Below are 19118 nucleotides of genomic sequence, written 5' to 3'. Positions count from 1 at the left end.
AATGAGTTTATAATCCAAGGGAAGAAGATGGAATCAAGTGGAGGTGACGGGATGTGCATGCTAAGAGGCATGACCCAATCCGCTAGCTGATAAAAGATAGAGTCTATTAAAGGGAACCTGTTATGTTAATCATAGTGTCTGATCTGCCAGCGGGAAGTTCTAGAGCAGAATGAGCTGAGCAGATTGATATATAGTTTATGGGTGGTCCTCCTATGGATACACACAGAGATAGCTGTCAATCACTGATTAGGACCTCCCACTTGACTCAATTATACTAAATACAGGGATAAATATGATGAAAATATAATATTTTCCTACAAAAATATATATTAATCCGCTCAGCTCCTCCTCCTCTAGAGAATGATGCCTGCAGATAGGAGTGCACGTACAATGTCATAAGTTCCTTTTAAGGGGGCTCTGTCACTATACTATAGGACAGGGATGGGGAACCTTCGGCCCTCCAGCTCTTGCAAAACTACAATTCCCATCATGCTAAAGCTTCGGCTGTCCAGGCATGATGGGAATTGTAGTTTTGCAACAGCTGGAGGGCCGAAAGTTCTCCATCCCTGCTATAGGATAAAGTCCTAACCCTGCCACTAAACTACAACTCCCAGAATGCTCTGACAGCCTTTCGGAGAGCCACAGGTTGGGGAATGCTAGGTTAGGGAATACTTTGTCACCAAAATTATAGATTTAGGGGAGATTTATCAAACATGGTGTAAAGTGAAACTGGCTCAGTTGCCCCTAGCAACCAATCAGATTCCACCTTTCATTTTCCGAGGACTTTGTGAGGAATGAAAGGTGGAATCTGATTGGTTGCTAGGGGCAACTGAGCCAGTTTCACTTTACACCATGTTTGATAAATCTCCCCCTTAGTAGGTAATTTCCAAACTGTGGCCGTAAAGCATTGCATGCTGGGACTTGTAGTTCTGTAACAGGATGCACACCACTAGATTAGAAAACTGTATAGACTGGCTGGGAAACCTGTGGCCCTTCAGAACTAGAATTCTTTAGCTTTGGCTGTCCAGGCATGATGAGAATTGTAGTTCTTCCTCAGCTGGAGGGCAGCCAGTTCCCTGCTTTTTAGGGATCGCAGCCATCTAGGCTATTCCATCTGACAGAATTGGGTTTTGCACCTGAACCCTATCCCCCATAAGTTGTATATATGTATCCATGATGAATGTATGTGCCATGTTCCTCCCCAGCACAGCCATATATCACAGGGCTCACGTGTCTTTTCTTCCTGCCTGGAGTAAATCAGATCTTTTTTTTTTTTACAAATAGGTTTTTACTGAAAAAAATATATTTTTTAACAAATTGTGCTGAACCTCAACCCTGTACATCAGGAGGAAGGGTGCAGGTATATACTGCGGCAGCAAAGCGCAGGATCAGGCCGTTCCTGTAAGCTGAGGATTATGGAGATGCTGCGTCTATAGGGGATTGTAGTCAAGTAACAATTATGCACCATAAGCAGTAAAGCGAGGCATGAAGTCCTGCTGCAAGTTGAGGGTGCGAATATGTGAGCAGAAAATCTGCAGTGTTTTAGCAATTAAAGGGGAACTCTGGCAAAAATCTTTTTCTTTAAAATTAATTGTTTTCAGAAAGTTATATAGATATGTAATTTATTTTTATTTTTTAAAATCTCCAGTATTTTGGTACTTATCAGCTGCTGTAGGTCCTGCAGGAAGCTGAGTATTCTCTTTAGTCTGACACAGTGCTCTCTGCTGCCACCTCTGTCCATGTCAGGAACTGTCCAGAGTAGTAGTAAATGGCCATAGTAATCCTCTTCTGACGTGGACAGAGGTGGCAGCAGAGAGCACTGTGTCAGACTGGAAAGAATACACCACTTCCTGCAGGACATACAACAGCTGATAAGTACTGGAAGACTGGGGATTTTTAAATAGAAGTACATTACAAATCTATATAACTTTCTGAAACCAGTTGATTTAAAAGAAAAGAAGTTTTGCTGGAGTACCCCTTTAAGAATCTCTTTTACAGCACAATGTGGAAAGGTAACATACCCCTATGGGCACTAATAATGGAGAAAAGGGAAAGCGGGTGTGAGGGGCATGAAGACTGAGACCAAGAAAGATTAAAGTTACCCATACCGGATGAACGTCCCAATCCTTCTCTCCCCTGACTACTTTTGTTAGAGAGTTGTGAGACACCTTAGATAGTCAGCTGGTGCTGCCAAAGTCAACAGGTTCAAATGGTTTCTTTCTAATACATATAAAGGCCTAAAAAGCTTTGTCCAGACTAACAAAGTTGTTGGCCCCGATCAGGGAGGAGCCAGACAGCTGATCCTGAGGAAAGGCCACTAATTCTATTAGCCCAGAAAAAAACCTTTAAAGAGATTGTCAGTAGGTTTATGCAGATGATTTGCAGATATCCTTCTGAATAGTGAAGACTCCATTTCCATCATGTGCATGTGCTCAGTAGTCCTCGATATTCATGAGCACCAGCTGCCACTGCCCAACGGCCGCTGTCAGTTGTCTATCTTTACTGTCTATATGTTGCAGTGAAATGATTTGATCAAATCCCTAGGGAAATGATGGAACGGCGTGTTCATTCCATCATTTCCCAGGATTTGATGAAATCCCTGGATTCTGTCATTACACTGCAACATATATATATACTGTGGCAGACAGTTGTCAATCAGCAGCTGGGGGGCGGAGGGAGTGATGCGCCACAAAACGTATTCTCCTGCATATCAGGAGAACCACTGAGCAGAGTGATGTAAGTACACCGTTCTAGTCTATGCTGCCCTCTTTAAGACAGCAATAAACTAGAGACTGATTCCCTTTAAAGAGACCAGACATGTCCCTCATAGTGTGTAACCCACCCCCTGCCCAATACCTTACAGCTACCCTGCAAGTCTGTGGTACTGCTGCATATTCAGAATAACACTAAAGCTTATTAAGCACGAATGGCTGGAAGGAGGACTGAGGCAGCATGACTACCTGGCCCCGCTCCATCCCTATACCTACTTACCTGACACCGGGAGCCGGGATTAGAGTGTCATTTGAATATGCCTCAGTACTACAAGGTATAGTACCAAGGTAGCTATAAGGTATTGGGCGGAGGGGTGGGTTACACACTATGAGGGAAGTGTCTTCTCTCTTTAAAGGGAATTTGCCTCTAGGTTTATGCTGCCTTAAAGAGGGCGGCATAAACTAGAACAGTGTACTTACATCACTCTGCTCTCCTGATATGCAGGAGAATGTGTTTTGTGCCACATCACTCCCTCTGCTGATTGACAACCATCTGCCACAGTGTATATATATATATATATATATATATATATATATATATATATATATATATATATGTACACAGTATAGACAGACAACTGACAATCAGCGGCCGGTGGGCAGAGAGAGCTGGTGCTCATGAATAGCGAGGACTGCTGGTGCTCATGAATAGCGAGGACTACTGAGCCAGATACCCACCATGTCAATGCCTCACGGAGGAGAGCTGTAGCTTTTATGGGCACATTTGGAGGCATTCCTTATTGTAGAGATGGCTGGCATATACTTCCGCACTTCGGACAGGGCATGGAGAATGAAGCTTAGCGTTAGCTTTGGGCCATGCTGGCTGTGTCATGGTCTATTGGCTTTCGGAGAAATGAGGAGAAACCTAAGACCTGTGTATTTGATTCTATAAGGACGGTAAATGGACAGACCCACATGGAGCGCAGTACATCTCTAGCACTCAGCTTATATGCTGAGATATGAAAAAATGGGGAACGGGGGGAGAGATTCAGGTGGCGTCTGATGGTAACTCAATCTCCATGTTGTCTCCATTGACATCCCTCCTCTTTCTGTGCTTATTGGGCGGGATAACTCAGTGATTGGCAGTCAGTCCTTAGGACCACCCACTGGACTCCTAAATCCAGAATGTGCAGAGATTTAATTGAACTATACATGAATATGAATTGAACAATAAAACTATGTAAATCAGTCGCCTCAACTTCTCCTGCTCCCTAACCAGATGCTTGTAGATCAGACTGCTTGTTAGACATGGCAGGTTCCCTTTAAGTATAATAGTGACATGTGAGTCAGAGACGTTAAACAATTGCCTTGGCTGGGGTCGGTCTTATTACTGGTTCTTATTAAAGAGCCTATAGCTCACTAATCTGTGTTCCCTGATGAAGAGGAGAAAACACACATCAAGACACGTGGAGAGGAATCCTACATCTCAATGTTTGAACAAGATGTGCTTACTATGGTAATTTCAGATCATGCGATTGTCTCTCCAATTGTGGTTTATTGTATAGATATAGATTGTATTACTGCACATCTGATCCTGCTTTATAGTTGTTATACATTGGTGTTGAGACTCTTCTTTTTGTGTGCATGCTTTGAATGGGTGGTTGTTTTCATTGGTAGCTTGTGTGGGTGTGTGTTGGGAGAGGGGGGTAGTTTTTCTTGTAATTTTTGCATTGTTAATTAATAGAGTTTAATATGGTCTACCTAGGTGTTTATAAGGGTGCTTTGTGGCTAGGGTGTGTATACTACCATAGATTTTGGTACAGTAGATTTCAATAGTTATTAAGGGTTTATGGTGACTCTATGAGTGTTTCAGGCTATGAAACTCGGAGACTTTTCTATGGAATTGGGTTGGGTGGCAAATTAAAAAATTAGAAAGTCAATTCAGAATTGATGGGTTTATGGGATTATGTTATCATTTTATTCACCTGATGGGGGTAAAATCTTAGGGGTTGTCCAGAATTACTAAAATTGATCATAAACAGCGCCACCCTTATCCATGGGCTGTGTGTGGTATTGCAGCTCAGTTCCATACAAGTAAATACTATAATACCAGACACAGCCTACAGACCAGAGAGAGTCTATGGGAGGAAGGTAAACTCCTTGACAACCCATTTCATTTACTAAAGCAGTGTCCCCCAACATGCAGCTTTCTAGCTGGATAGCAGGAGGGCAACAGGTCAGAGGACAGAATATAATAATACAATATAAAAATAAAATAATAGAATATATTAATAATTCATGCATGCCACAGACATTACTTAAAGGAATAGTTCACAAATTTTTTTTTTAAATCACCTGGTGCCAGAAATTTGTAATTTATTTCTAATAAAAAACCTCCAGAATTCCAGTACTTATCAGCTGCTGTATACCCTGCAGGAAGTGGTGTATTCTTTCTAGTCTGGAGAGCAGGAGAGGTTTTCTATGGGGATTTGCTGCTGCTCTGGACAGTTCCTGATATGGACAGAGGTGGCAGCAGAGAGCACTGTGTCAGACTGGAAAGAATACACCATTTCCTGCAGGATATACAGCAGCTGATAAGTACTGGAAGACTGAGATTTTTTTAATAGAAGTAAATAACAAATCTCTGGCACTTTCTGGTGCTAGTTGATTTGAAAGATTTTTTTTTGTGCACTACCCCTTTAAGATCCTTCTCTAGAAGTGGGTGAATTCTCCCTGGTTCCATCATAAATACTAATCGAGGCGTAACCAAGACATATATTACTCCACTTTTCCACTTGAGTTCCCTTCCCCAGCATCTGCGTCTACATGATAAATATGGCCACCGGCAGTGTCTGCGCCCGGCTCGTACACCGTAACCTCTGCCTCCAATGCTCTTGCTGAAGGGAAGTTTTTCTGGAAGAATGAATCCTCGCTGTGCACGATATCACCCATTATTGGGAAGCAGTGAACAATGTCGACGAGAAATCACACAGAATCTTAGGTTGGGAGATATCAGGGTGGATGTTTACCACCACGGATTTCACCCTGAGCATCGAGAAGTATAAAAAATTTTTGATCTGATCTTATGAATATTTTATATTTAAGTATTTATTTACTAAATAATTGGGAAACCTAGAAATAAGCAAAGTTCCAATTTAATTAGATTTTTTTTTTTTAATTTTGTTTGACAATGAGAAGACTCTGCAGGAGAAATCTGAACAGGATTGACATCTGGCTGTGTAGTCTGGCCCGCCCCCTGACTGTAATTTAACAGATTTAACAGGGGGGGGCGGTCCAGACTACAAAGCCAGACCGAAAGATTTTATATTGCTAATGAGCAAGACAAAGAAGCTGAATGTAGATGGTGAATGTGGTTATTTTATGTTCACCTATGATCAAATAATAAAATTGTCTTTTAAGCTGTTACCAAATTTGGACTGTGCTTTTTGATCAAGAGGGTTCCCCAACAATAGGATGATCTGCTCGGACCCCTCATTTATATTCTGTGGGGGAGGAATTTAGTAGCATGTGTCCAATTTTTCTGCAGCGCCACTATGGGGCGCATATGAAGCATTACACCATTCTTATGTCCATTCTGTTGTCTGCCCTTACAATGCACAGTAGAGAGAAGAGAGATGCTGTTTCCATATGATCTGGCTTATAGAAGGAGATCTAGAAGTGAGATCCACTTTATCTCCATTAATTCACAATTCCATAGTGGATTATGTGAAAATGACTTCTCTAAAACAAACAAATTCTTCAACATCAACCCAAGTCCCATATTATGTACTAATGTGATCCAGCCTCCTCCAAAACCAAGAATCATCAATATAAGAACAACTTCCATATAAAAACTTGTGATCCTGGAGGCAGATCTATCTATCTATCTCCTATCTATCTATCTATCTATCTATCTATCTATCTATCTATCTATCTATCTATCTATCATCTATCTGTCTCCTATCTATCTATCTATCTATCTATCTATCTCCTATCTATCTGTCTATCTTCTATCTATCTATCTATCTATCTCACTCTCTCTCATATCTATCTATCTATCTATCTATCTATCTATCTCCTATCTATCTATCTATCTATCTATCTCCTATCTATCTGTCTATCTATCTATCTCCTTATCTATCTATCTATCTATCTATCTATCTATCTATCTATCTATCTATCTATCTATCTATCTATCAATCTCCTATCTATCTATCTATCTCCTATCTATCTATCTACCTATCTATCTATCTATCTATCTCCTATCTATCTCCTATCTATCTACCTATCTATCTATCTATCTATCTATCCATTATACTCATTAAACATTGTGGTGGCAACGCGGTTTATGACGGCCACCCAATAAAAACGCACGCCATTTTAACGGTGTGTGAACATAGCCCAATAATAAAATATTTTATGCGATTGCAATCTCAGAATTTGCACTAATAGGCTATGTTCACATACAGGATTTTCCTCATTATTTTTTCAACTAAAACCAGGAATGGATTTATCTGTTTTTACTCCTGATTTTGACAGAAACATTGGCCAAAATACTATGTGTGAACATAGCCATAGACTGGTACCATCAAACTTCTTAATATAACTTTAACTCTGTCATCTCTGTATTTCGTTCTCTGACCTATCTTCTATCTATCCATCCATCCATCCATCTACCTATTATTACCTATCTATCTATCCATCCATCCATCTTCTATCTCCTATCTCTCCATCTATCTATCTATCTATCTATCTCTCCATCTATCTATCTATCTATCTATCTACCTACCTACCTATCTCTCCATCCATCTATCTATCTACCTACCTATCTCTCCATCCATCTATCATCCATCCCATTATGTTGCACTCCTATGTGTATACTATATGTGTAGATGAATATGTGACATGACATCTCAGCAGTATATCAGGACTGCACTATGTTAAGAGTTAAGGAACTATTGCCAAAACCCATAAACCCTCACCGTAATCTGACTGACGCATATCATAAAAACGTAGTCCAATGGTCTACGGATGACTGACGGATAAACACGATTACGACATGAACTGGAGGCAATTACCACAAGGTAAACCGGGGGCAATGGAAGGGTTAATGTGCGGCTGTGGAAGTCGGGGGGCCTCGGTGATTACCGCCAGTATGACCGCCACGGTGTTGGAACCAGTTTGTGCCCCCTGGGATCCCACAGGGGGGGGGGTAAATATTTACCTTCTCCACTGATTGAATTATCTAAGATATTGGGAGGGTCTCCTGTATCCAGGAGGAAGACCTCAGGTGATCCCAGCTCCTTGGCCAGACCGGCTGCTGCTGGGATACACCGGTCTGATGGAATTTTTGGGGTGAAGCCACTGCAGGGATGCTCTCCAGTGAATATTATACAATATTACCAGCCATCTGTCATGGTCACCTTGCTGGCGGGATTTGTGCAGTCCTTGCAATGCTTCTAGGTAACCGCGCTCCATCATTCTAAATGACTCCGGCTCGAGATGCAAGTTTGAAGAATTAGAAATCTCAGTGATTCCTTAAACGATGAAAATGGCAAACGCTCTCGCCATGTGACCCCACAGATCCATGTCTGTGCCATCCTGGACTGATTTAAAGGGGAAGAAGTCCCATTTACAATACAAAAAAAAAAAATAAAAAAATTGCCTATTAAGATTGATTAGATTTTCCTATAGAAACATGTGGACATGGCACCTGTATGAGTCCTGCGTTCTGATTGGCTCATTGGTCGTTATGAAAATTTTAATTAATTATCAATATTATCTATTACACTATAACAGCTATTAAACTGCTATTATATATACTCCCTGCTCTTCTCTGTAGTTATATGTGATGTATATGTTACTCGTTACTAGAACATGCTGACATTTAAAGAGACAGTACGGATTTTATGACTGCTGACAGATCAGTTAAGCGTGACAAGCCAAAAAGCTAAATATTTATGAAAAACAAATTTGAATTGCAACTGACATTCTGGGACCGTTACTGATAACGGTCGTTGCTCTGTATTGTAGCAGTGATAGGCAGCTTAGAAATACTGATGCATCAGATTCCACTTACCTGTACCAATCCAACCCCCTCTCATAGTTCCTGTCAAAGAAGTGGGGTTCAGTGCCCATAGCTCTCACTTCGGGGTGCACCCTAATAAATTCCAGGACTGCTCTAGTGCCCCCCTTCTTCACCCCCACAATGATAGCCTGGGGCAACCTCTTGTGCCCATATCTTAGTGCAGCTGTGCTATTCCCAGTGGGGTGCGCCTGGTGTTCTGTCGGGTTGGCAGGGGTCCCCTTTATTTCGGGGGGTTCAGTCTGATTCTTGCCACTCCAGTCCGGGTAAGAGGATAGGTCCGTGTTGGTGAAGCCCAGGGCATCCCCGGAGTGTGGGCACAGCAGCACCTTCTGCAGCAGTTTCTTGCCCCCCAGTAGTGGGGGGCAGCTGAGGTGCTGGTACCCCCGGCTGTGCATGTTGGGGTGCCCCCCGCGCAGGATGAGGTTGTAGCAGAGCAGGGTGCAGGACAGGCAGAGGGTGCAGAGGAAGAGATACCTGCGGGCATTGCGGGGGCTCAGTCTGGGTGCCATGGCTCCATGCACAGGGGCCACATTGTGGCCCCCCGGGCTCCTGCATGTGTGACTGTCCCGGTAAGAGCTGCACACAGATCCCGGCACCGGGGATGGCACACCCCCCCACCCCTGCCTGAGATCAGCTGGGAGAGGAGGGCTCTCCAGATCCCACACCCTCCTGCCTTAACCCACCCTGTGCTAAAGCGGGGCAGAGATGGATTACACAACGCTTAACCCCTGCCCTGCCGGTGCCAGCCAAGCCTCTGTATAACACAGCCAAGCCTCTGTATAACACAGCCAAGCCTCTGTGCTGGCAGCAGCCTCCAGAGCAGCGATCAGAATGGAGGCTCTGCTATATAGACACAGATAGGGGCAATCCCACCTCACATTTATCCTTTTCCTTTTATCCTTATTTATTTATTCATTCATTAATATTTATTTTATTTATTATTTATTTATTTATTACATTTATCCTTTTCCTTTGAGAGTCCAATTATTATTACTTATTTATTTATTTATTTATTCATTAATTAATATTTATTTTATTTATTATTTATTTATTTATTACATTTATCCTTTTCCTTTGAGAGTCCAATTATTATTATTTCTTTATTAATTATTATTTATTTTATTTATTATTTATTAATTATTTATTTTATTTATTATTTATTTGTTAATTATTATTTATTTTATTTATTATTTATTTATTTATTTTATTTATTATTATGTATTTATTTATTTATTTATTTATTTATTTTCTTTAGAATCAATATTTTTGTAGGGAAAACTACAAATTTCCTTTTAAAAAACAGTTTTTTTTTCTGGAAACATTGAAATCTATAGGTCCACACATACATACATTTGCTTAAAGGTGAGTACCTCTTAGGGTCCTATTCCATAAAGCGATTTTTTGACGACTAACGATAAACAATCGCAGACGACCGTCATGGCGAATGACCTGAAACATTCACCCAATTACATGGCATGATGATTGTTAGGGTGCATTTATATGGAGAGATTTATCTGACAGATTTTTGAAGCCAAAGCCAGGAACAGACTATAAACAGAGAACAGGTCATAAAGGAAAGACCGAGATGTATGCTCTTTGCAAATACATTCCTGGCTTTGGCTTCCAAAATCTGTCAAATAAATCTCTCTGTGTAAATGCACCGTTACTTATGGTCTTTCTAGCGGTCGTCCTGTCGTCGCTACTGCGAACGATGTCTTATTGCGCCGAACGATTTGGAAACGATCAATTATAAAAATAGGTCCAAATTCTTATCAGGCGACCGACGATTTCTTCTTGGTCGTTTATCGTTAAATTACGAACAATCTAACGATTTTTCGAACAATAATCGTCCCGTGGAATAGGGCCCTTACTAAATGTGGACCCTCTGTAGTCAGACAATAGCCTAAACACCACAAAGAACCTGAACGCTACATCCAATTTCTTTTAGGAATTTATTAAAATTTATATGCTTTAAAAAAATTTGATGCAAATGTGATTAGTGACTTTATACGGAACAGACTGATGTAACTTGATTATAGAATTTTTTTTTTTTTTTTTTTGGGGGGGGGTGTTTGAAGGTTTTTTTTTGCCCAGGTGCTGTCAAAATAAAATAGTACTCATACTCGCCCCAAACCCCTACTGTTATGCCCAGTTCCCAGTTCCTCCTGTTTCTGATGATAAGTACTCATACTCGCCTCAAATTCCCAATGCTATGCCCACTCCACGGTTCTTCCTGTTTCTGATGATGAGTACTCATACTCGCTCCGAACCCCCACTGCTATGCCCAGTCCTGGTCCTTTCTGTTTCTGATGATGAGTACTCATACTCACCTCAAACCCCCACTGGTATTCCCAGTCCTGGTCCTTCCTGTTTCTGATGATCAGTACTTATACTCTTCCCAAACCCCCATTGCTATGCCCAGTCCCCGGTCCTTCCTGTTTCTGATGATGAGTACTCATACTCACCCCAAATCCCCACTGCTATGCCCAGTCCCCGGTCCTTCCAGCTTCTGATTATGAGTACTCTTGCTCGCCCAAAACCCCCACTGTTATGCCCAGTCCTGGTCCTTCCTGTTTCTGATGATGAGTACTCATACTCACCCCAAATCCCCACTGCTATGCCCAGTCCCCGGTCCTTCCAGCTTCTGATTATGAGTACTCTTGCTCGCCCAAAACCCCCACTGTTATGCCCAGTCCTGGTCCTTCCGGTTTCTGATGATGAGTACTCATACTCTTCCCAAACCCCCACTGCAACGCCCAGTCCCCGATCCTTCCTGTTTCTGATGAAGAGAACTCATTCTCACCCCAAACCCCCACTGCTATGCCCAGTCCCCGGTCCTTCCTGCTTCTGATGATAAGTACTCATACTCTCCCCAAACCCCCACTGCTATGTCCAGTCCCCGGTCCTTCCTGTTTCTGATGAAGAGAACTCATTCTCACCCCAAACCCCACTGCTATGCCCAGTCCCCGGTCCTTCCTGCTTCTGATGATGAGTACTCATCCTCGCCCCAAACTCCCACTGTTATGCCCAGTCCTCGTCCTTCCTGCTTCTGATAAAAAGTACTCATACTCTCCCCAAACCCCCACTGCTATGTCCAGTCCCTGGTCCTTCCTGTTTCTAATGATGAGTACTCATACTCGCCCCAAACCCCCACTGTTATGCCCAGTCCTGGTCCTTCCTGTTTCTGATGAAGAGAACTCATACTCACCTCAAACCCCCACTACTATGCCCAGTCCCCATTCCTACCTGTTTCTGATGATGAGTACTCATACTCGCCCCAAACCCCCACTGCTATGCACAGTCCCCAATCCTTCTGTCTCTGATGGTGAGTACTCATACTCTCCCCAAACCCCCACTGCTATGCACAGTCCCCGGTCCTTCTGTCTCTGATGATGAGTACTCATACTCACCCCAAACCCCTACTGCTATGCACAGGTCGCTGCTGTGGCAAGGCTGACCTGTCATCACAAGCAGGAAGAAACAAAGAGTACCAAGGGCTGTTGGAATGGCAGAGGTAGGGGATCAGGGCAGGTGAGTATGGGTTATTGTTTGATTTGTCAGTACCAGGAGGAATCTCCAGACATCTACTTTAATGAGGTCCATTGTGTTCTTTATAAAACCTTTACGCCACTTTTTAAACCAGGGTAGGAAACTTTGGGCAGGGCCTCAGGGTCACACCTGTTCACAATTACTAACACAGTGGGCAGGCATTAGAATAACCTTCTCATTTATCAAACTATTGTGCTGTATTACTTGGGGCCCCCATCATTTCAATAGCAAGGCACTCACCATATTGGGGGTGGAGTGTGTGTGTGTGTGTGTGTGTGTAAGGGGGGGGGGGGGGGGGGGGCGTTTGGCTGATGCTCCAATGCACTTATAGGGGAAAGTTCTATCAGTCGGAGGAAATCTTTTTTTAGTACAATAGAAGTGATGATTACATCTGGTGAGTCACCTGTCAGAGCGTCATCAGTAAAAATCCAATTTGCAATACACAGACAAAGGGTTATCGTCTTCAGTAAAGTCATTGTGGTATAAGCTATGAGGAATGTGTCTGGAGATACTAATATTTTTTAATCAGCAATAGTCACCGTGGCATCATATGGCAGTATTATGAGGGCACAGTATGAAGTATGGCGGTATTATGAGGGCACAGTATAAAGTATGGCAGTATTATGAGGGCACAGTATGAAGTATGGCAGTATTATGAGGGCACAGTATGAAGTATGGCAGCATTATGAGGGCACAGTATGAAGTATGGCAGTATTATGAGGGCACAGTATAAAGTATGGCAGTATTATGAGGGCACAGTATGAAGTATGACGGTATTATGAGGGCACAGTATGAAGTATGGCGGTATTATGAGGGCACAGTATGAAGTATGGCAGTATTATGAGGGCACAGTATGAAGTATGGCAGTATTATGAGGGCACAGTATGAAGTATGGCAATATTATGAGGGTACAGTATGAAGTATGGCAGTATTATGAGGGCACAGTATGAAGTATGGCAGTATTATGAGGGCACAGTATAAAGTATGGCAGTATTATGAGGGCACAGTATGAAGTATGGCGGTATTATGAGGGCACAGTATGAAGTATGGCAGTATTATGAGGGCACAGTATGAAGTATGGCAATATTATGAGGGTACAGTATGAAGTATGGCAGTATTATGAGGGCACAGTATGAAGTATGGCAATATTATGAGGGCACAATATGAAGTATGGCAGTATTATGAGGGCACAGTATGAAGTATGGCGGTATTATGAGGGCACAGTATGAAGTATGGCGGTATTATGAGGGCACAGTATGAAGTATGGCAGTATTATGAGGGCACAGTATGAAGTATGGCAGTATTATGAGGGCACAGTATGAAGTATGGCAGTATTATGAGGGCACAGTATGAAGTATGGCGGTATTATGAGGGCACAGTATGAAGTATGGCAGTATTATGAGGGCACAGTATGAAGTATGGCAATATTATGAGGGCACAGTATGAAGTATGGCAATATTATGAGGGCACAGTATGAAGTATTGCAGTATTATTCAGACCCTGTATTGAAGTATCATAGAGGCAATATGTGACCATATTATGTGGGCACTATATGAAGTATGTAAGCACTATATGGCTTTATTATAGAATCAGTGCATGGAAGTATCATGATGGCACTATATGACAACATTATGATGGCACAGCATGGAAGCAGTATGAAAGCATCATATGGCAGTATTATGAGGGCACAGTATGAAGTATGGCAGTACTATGCAGACCCTGTATTGAAGTATCATAAAGGCAATATGTGACCACTGTATGTGGGCACTGTATGATGTATGTAAGCACTATATGGCTGTATTATGTTGGCACCTTATAAAAAAGTATTATAAAGGCACTATATAGCAGTATTATAAAGGTACCATATGGCAGCATGATAGCACTATAAGGCTATGTTCACACTACGTATCTTTCCGGCTGTAGTGCGAACCGCGAATATACGCACGTAGTTTTGAGGTTGATGCGTTCGCTTGAAAGTATACGATATACGGCCTCACAATGCACACTACGTATGAGCCTACGGCCAGATCATATACGGTGCCGTGAAAAATGAACAAGACCATTGTTTGAGGACGGAAATGTTCCAGCTCACGGCCGTGGATTTCCATGCAGTCCCGTACGGAGTACTTATTTCAGCCAAATTGAACTTGATTTTTAGATCCAAAAGGTTCTGTGAGTTTTATTGGGCTGGGCGAAGATTTCCAAGTAAATGACCTGCCTCAGATCGCTTCGAAACAAGCTAGGGAAGCATAACTGTACTACGGGCGTATGTTCGCGGTTCGCCCGCATGTTCGCAATCCGGCCGCATGTCTATTTTTCCCACGGCCGTACTTTCAGCCGCACATGTACGGCTGCGTACGAACTACGGCAGGACTCATACGTAGTGTGAACATAGCCTAAGGCAGTATTGTGAGGGCACTGCATTGAAGTGTTATGAAAGTACTTTATTGCAGTTTATAGAAGTATTATGTGGCAGAATTATATGGACACCTCATGGAAGTATTATGAAAGCACTATATGGTACTATGGTGTGAGTGCTACCAGGTTGATGATCTTGGTAATAAGTGGGCCCATGAACCTATAAACACAATGGAAAATGCATTTTAATAACCCATCTCTGACATTTTCTACATGAGCCGCAGCATATATATATATATATATATATATATATATATATATATATATATATATATATATCATCAGGCATCTCAGGGGCTTCATCTGAACAATGTGTAATTTACAGAGTGTCCTAACCGTCTGGATATTCGATCGTCTTCTTAGAGATTGCGGCAGACTTGGCTTAGGGCCGGGGGCTCTGGGGGCCCACACCACAGCTCCTCTGTTCTGCATGTCTTCTTCATGACAGCTGGATACCATGTAACCTGACACATTTTGATGCCCTCATTGATCCAGTACTGTTGCATTTGACAGAGTTGCGGAGAAGGTTTATTTTTTGAGACAGTCGTTCTCTGCAAAGTCCATCTCCAGCCTGCAATGTTAATGAGAGGAGCAGCCAGAGCCAGGGCAAAGGGGCACAGAGGCGGCTTTCATCTGCTGTCATATCCCTGGGTATGGGAGATCCCAGCCTTATAGTGGTCAGAGCAGGGACAGACCCCCTCTCCACCACAATGCATTATAGATGAAGGGGCAGAACAGCGCATAATAGGCTTCTGCCATTGTCACCGGTGAACTGAAGGCAAATGAATGGAGCGGGATGGCACTTAATGCATGTTTCCCATCACCATATGCAAATTTATGGACGAAGAAAAGGATGGAAGACGTAGTGACAATGTCCTTGCCATGCCGGGATCAATGCACAATGAACTGTGCGGCTTCATCAGCTGACCTGGCATTAAAGATTTTCTACATACTCAATTCAATGCAAATAGATTTTTTATGGATATGGGGCTATTTTCTAAAAAAAAAAATTAAATAAAATCCAACTTTAAAGGTTATGAGATACTTCTTCATGATAGGCTTCTCTATAGGCTTTTATTATAAAACCTAAAAAAAATCCCGGAAATTTTCTTTGGATTTGATGGTCAATTTGGCTTTGGCCAATTTACTGCCTGGGCCAGGTGTAAAGTGTCTGGCTCAGGGAGTGTAAAGAGTTAAAGTCTGACACAGTGCTCTCTGCTGCCACCTCTGTCCCTGTCAGGAACTGCCCAGAACAGGAGAGGTTTTCTATGGGGATTTGCTGCTGCTCTGGACAGTTCCTGACATGGAAAGAGGTGGCAGCAGCAGAACGGTTCTTTAGTAAAACAGTTGTTCTTTAGTAAAACAGACACATCAGGACGGTAGACCGATCCTCTACAGTAAAAGTTTGTTGTCATTGTCCAGCGGAACTCTTGCTCCACAAATTTGGCTTTTCCCGGCCTCCTATTCACTGGCAATTAATTTTGATGCCCAATATGTTAATGAGGGCCCTGGCTGTCAACTGGGCGGTCACAAGAGCTCTCAGCACTCAGGGTTATGCCCCATTGAGAGCAGCAGTCATCTCCCCCTTGACAGTCTATGAACAGAGTTGCAGTCAGGATTGTCAAGGGGTCATTCACCAATGCTCTCAATGAGTCATAAACCTGTTGAGAACTAATTCATAGTGACCTCCCAGTTGACAGTTTTAGCCTTTATTTGCATATGGGTTGCTGAAACTATTGCTGGCGAATCAGATGGGTGGTGCTGAACCTTCATGTGTGTGGGAAAGTCACGAGAAATAACTGTCGACAAAATGACAATTCTATTTGTCTCGCCTTAAAAGAGAAGTCCTGTGAAATTTAACAAAGCAGGGGTTGCAGAAACATAATAACGTATACTTACCTGTTTCCTTCCCCTCGTCAGCGAGACCTGGGAGCAGCGCTATTGGGAACAGGGATGGGTAAGTATACTTTCTTTATTATGTTCCTGCACCCCCCTGCCTTCCTTTCATTTTTAATTTCACTGGACTTTTCCTTTAAGAGGTCACAGGTCTTCTCTAAACTGTGTATAGACATTGGATAATCTCAGGTAGATATCACCAATCTGGGAGAGCATTGACTAGTATAGCATATATGGGGACAGCAAAACTCACCCTGGCAATGGATACTATTGGAGTCAACTAGGATCTACTCTTTAAAATCTCCTATGGTTGCGGAGAGGCCTAAACCATTGCCGTTTGTCCCTCCTTATAATCCCGCCCTACCACTATCTTTCTGTTGGAAAGCTAGAATGAATGCAAGATCAGACTACACACACTGTGTTTGTAGTCTGTTACCATGGAAACACTTAGACCTGCTCAGAAACTGTCTAAACCAAGCAGTAAGATTCCGTAAAATTCAGTAAGATAATCTCAGGTAGATCTCACCAATCTGGAAGAGCATTGAATAAAATAGTATATATGGTGACAGCAAAACTCACCCTGGCAATGGATAATTGGCCACTACTGCTGTCAATAGGGTCTGTTCCCTCTTCTCTTAGCAATTCACATACATGTTTAACCCTTGGGTTTCTTTAATATCTTCTATGGTAAAGGAGAGGCCTAAACCATTGCCGTTTGTCCCTCCTTATAATCCCGCCCCGCCACATCTTTCTGTTGGATAAATAGAATTACTGCAAGATCAGACTACACCCTTTGTGTTTGTAGTCTGTTACCATGGAAACACTCAGAAACTGTCTACACCAAACATTTTTTAATGTTCTATCATTTCTTTTTTCTCAATCTCATGAGCATCGTAGACATAAAGAATACCGCCAAAGTATACACATCCTCTAAGATGATCAGATGAATCCTAATGAGGTAGTATGAAACATGATACATCGTTCTCATGCATGCTGATGACTTTTTCTGGCTTTGGACTAACATCTGTAATTTTCCTTTAATTGTAGACGCTCGGTCTGCTGGTCCCACGGCTGAGCAGTCATTACCGTCCTGATTTTATTGGCTAGTTACACGAGGACCCCCGGCTTCGCCATCTGTGACTGAGGAATGTTGCTTTGTGTCTCATGTCCCAGCTCGCTGGATACCCAGACATGATCTTCCTGAAATATGTCACATCGGTTTATACAATTCCAGAGCCGCGGCAGCGCCAGGAGGGTTGCAGGGCCCATCCCCAGTCAGGGGGGCGCCGTCCCCGGTACGGAGATAAGGAGCCTTTTTTCCGCATGTCATCAGATTTTCTATAGCATTCCAGCAGGTTTCATGATCCCCTCTGGCGTGATATTATGTTGTAACTTTCAAAGCTCCCATGGCCGCTCATTCTATACTCACCCTATGATATTGTGGGGGCTTTAATAAAAAGTGTTTTATCTGGTGCAACAATGACACGAGCTACATCTGTACGAGCTGATAAACTCGCCGTCTCTCTTGGTCTTTCTTCTTGAAGGAGTTTAATCCTTTTGCTGCAATGCAATGCGAGCCTCTGGGGCAGTAACAGGATTAGGAGGCCTTACCACCCCATACAATGAGCGCATCTCATCTCCGCTAAATGCAGTCATTTTTTATCTGTCACCCAGAAGTGACACTCACGGCTGGATGTCTGCACCGGAATCGTACTGCAGAATTTGGGCCGAATTGATTGGATTGGGTGAAATAGGATTATGAACATGAAAATGTGATAAAGAGAACGTCTTATAGATGGCGCAATGCTACTAAGTAGTGATGAGCGAATAGTGAGATATTCGAATATTCGATCGAATATTTGATCCCATTAAAGTCTATGGGAACAAGTATTCGATTAGTGAAAGACATCTATTTGACCATTTGGAGGGTGAAACCGGAAGCTGGGGGACTTGAACGCTTATCGAATATTTATCGAATATTCGCGGGATATTTGTACGAATATCGAATATTCTAATATCTCACTATTCGATCGAACAGTATTTGCTCATCATTACTACTAAGTAGGTGGCACCCATGGTGGCATTGCCAGCACTGGGCACCAGAGGCAAGTACTGTACATGTGTGCCTTGGGTCTTTTGTCCTATGTAGCTTCTGCAACCCCTTATAGTCTTTCTTAAAGTGCCAATACAAAGCGATTAAAGGGGTTATCCAGTGTTAGAAAACCATGGCCAATTTCTTTCAGGGACAGCACCACTCTTGTCTCCAGTTTGGGTGGAGTTTTGCAACTTTGTTCCATTGAAGGGAATGGAGCTTAATTACAAACCACACCTAAACAGCAGACGAAAGGGATGCTGTCTCTGGGAGAAAGCAGCCATGTTTTTCATGTTTTTCAACACTGGATAACCCCTTTAAGGGCCCAGAACATTGAGAGGGATCATGGTATTATATATATATA

At 42.5% G+C, this 19118-nt stretch overlaps 1 protein-coding gene across 1 annotated transcript in view; it reads right to left on the bottom strand.

Annotated features, from left to right (window-relative positions):
- LOC138800449 (heparan sulfate glucosamine 3-O-sulfotransferase 2-like) overlaps nucleotides 1-9495 on the bottom strand; it is a 32774-nt gene extending 23279 nt beyond the window's left edge. Inside the window, exon 1 of the mRNA XM_069982119.1 lies at nucleotides 8791-9495. Coding sequence (XP_069838220.1) covers nucleotides 8791-9308 — 518 coding nt within the window. The 5' untranslated portion in view covers nucleotides 9309-9495. The remainder of the gene's footprint in view (nucleotides 1-8790) is intronic.
- Between the last annotated feature and the right edge of the window lie 9623 nt (nucleotides 9496-19118).

This window comes from Dendropsophus ebraccatus, chromosome 9, assembly GCF_027789765.1.
Source record: "Dendropsophus ebraccatus isolate aDenEbr1 chromosome 9, aDenEbr1.pat, whole genome shotgun sequence".
In the NCBI taxonomy this organism is placed as follows: domain Eukaryota; kingdom Metazoa; phylum Chordata; class Amphibia; order Anura; family Hylidae; genus Dendropsophus; species Dendropsophus ebraccatus.
This window is presented reverse-complemented; position numbering and strand designations above follow the sequence as displayed.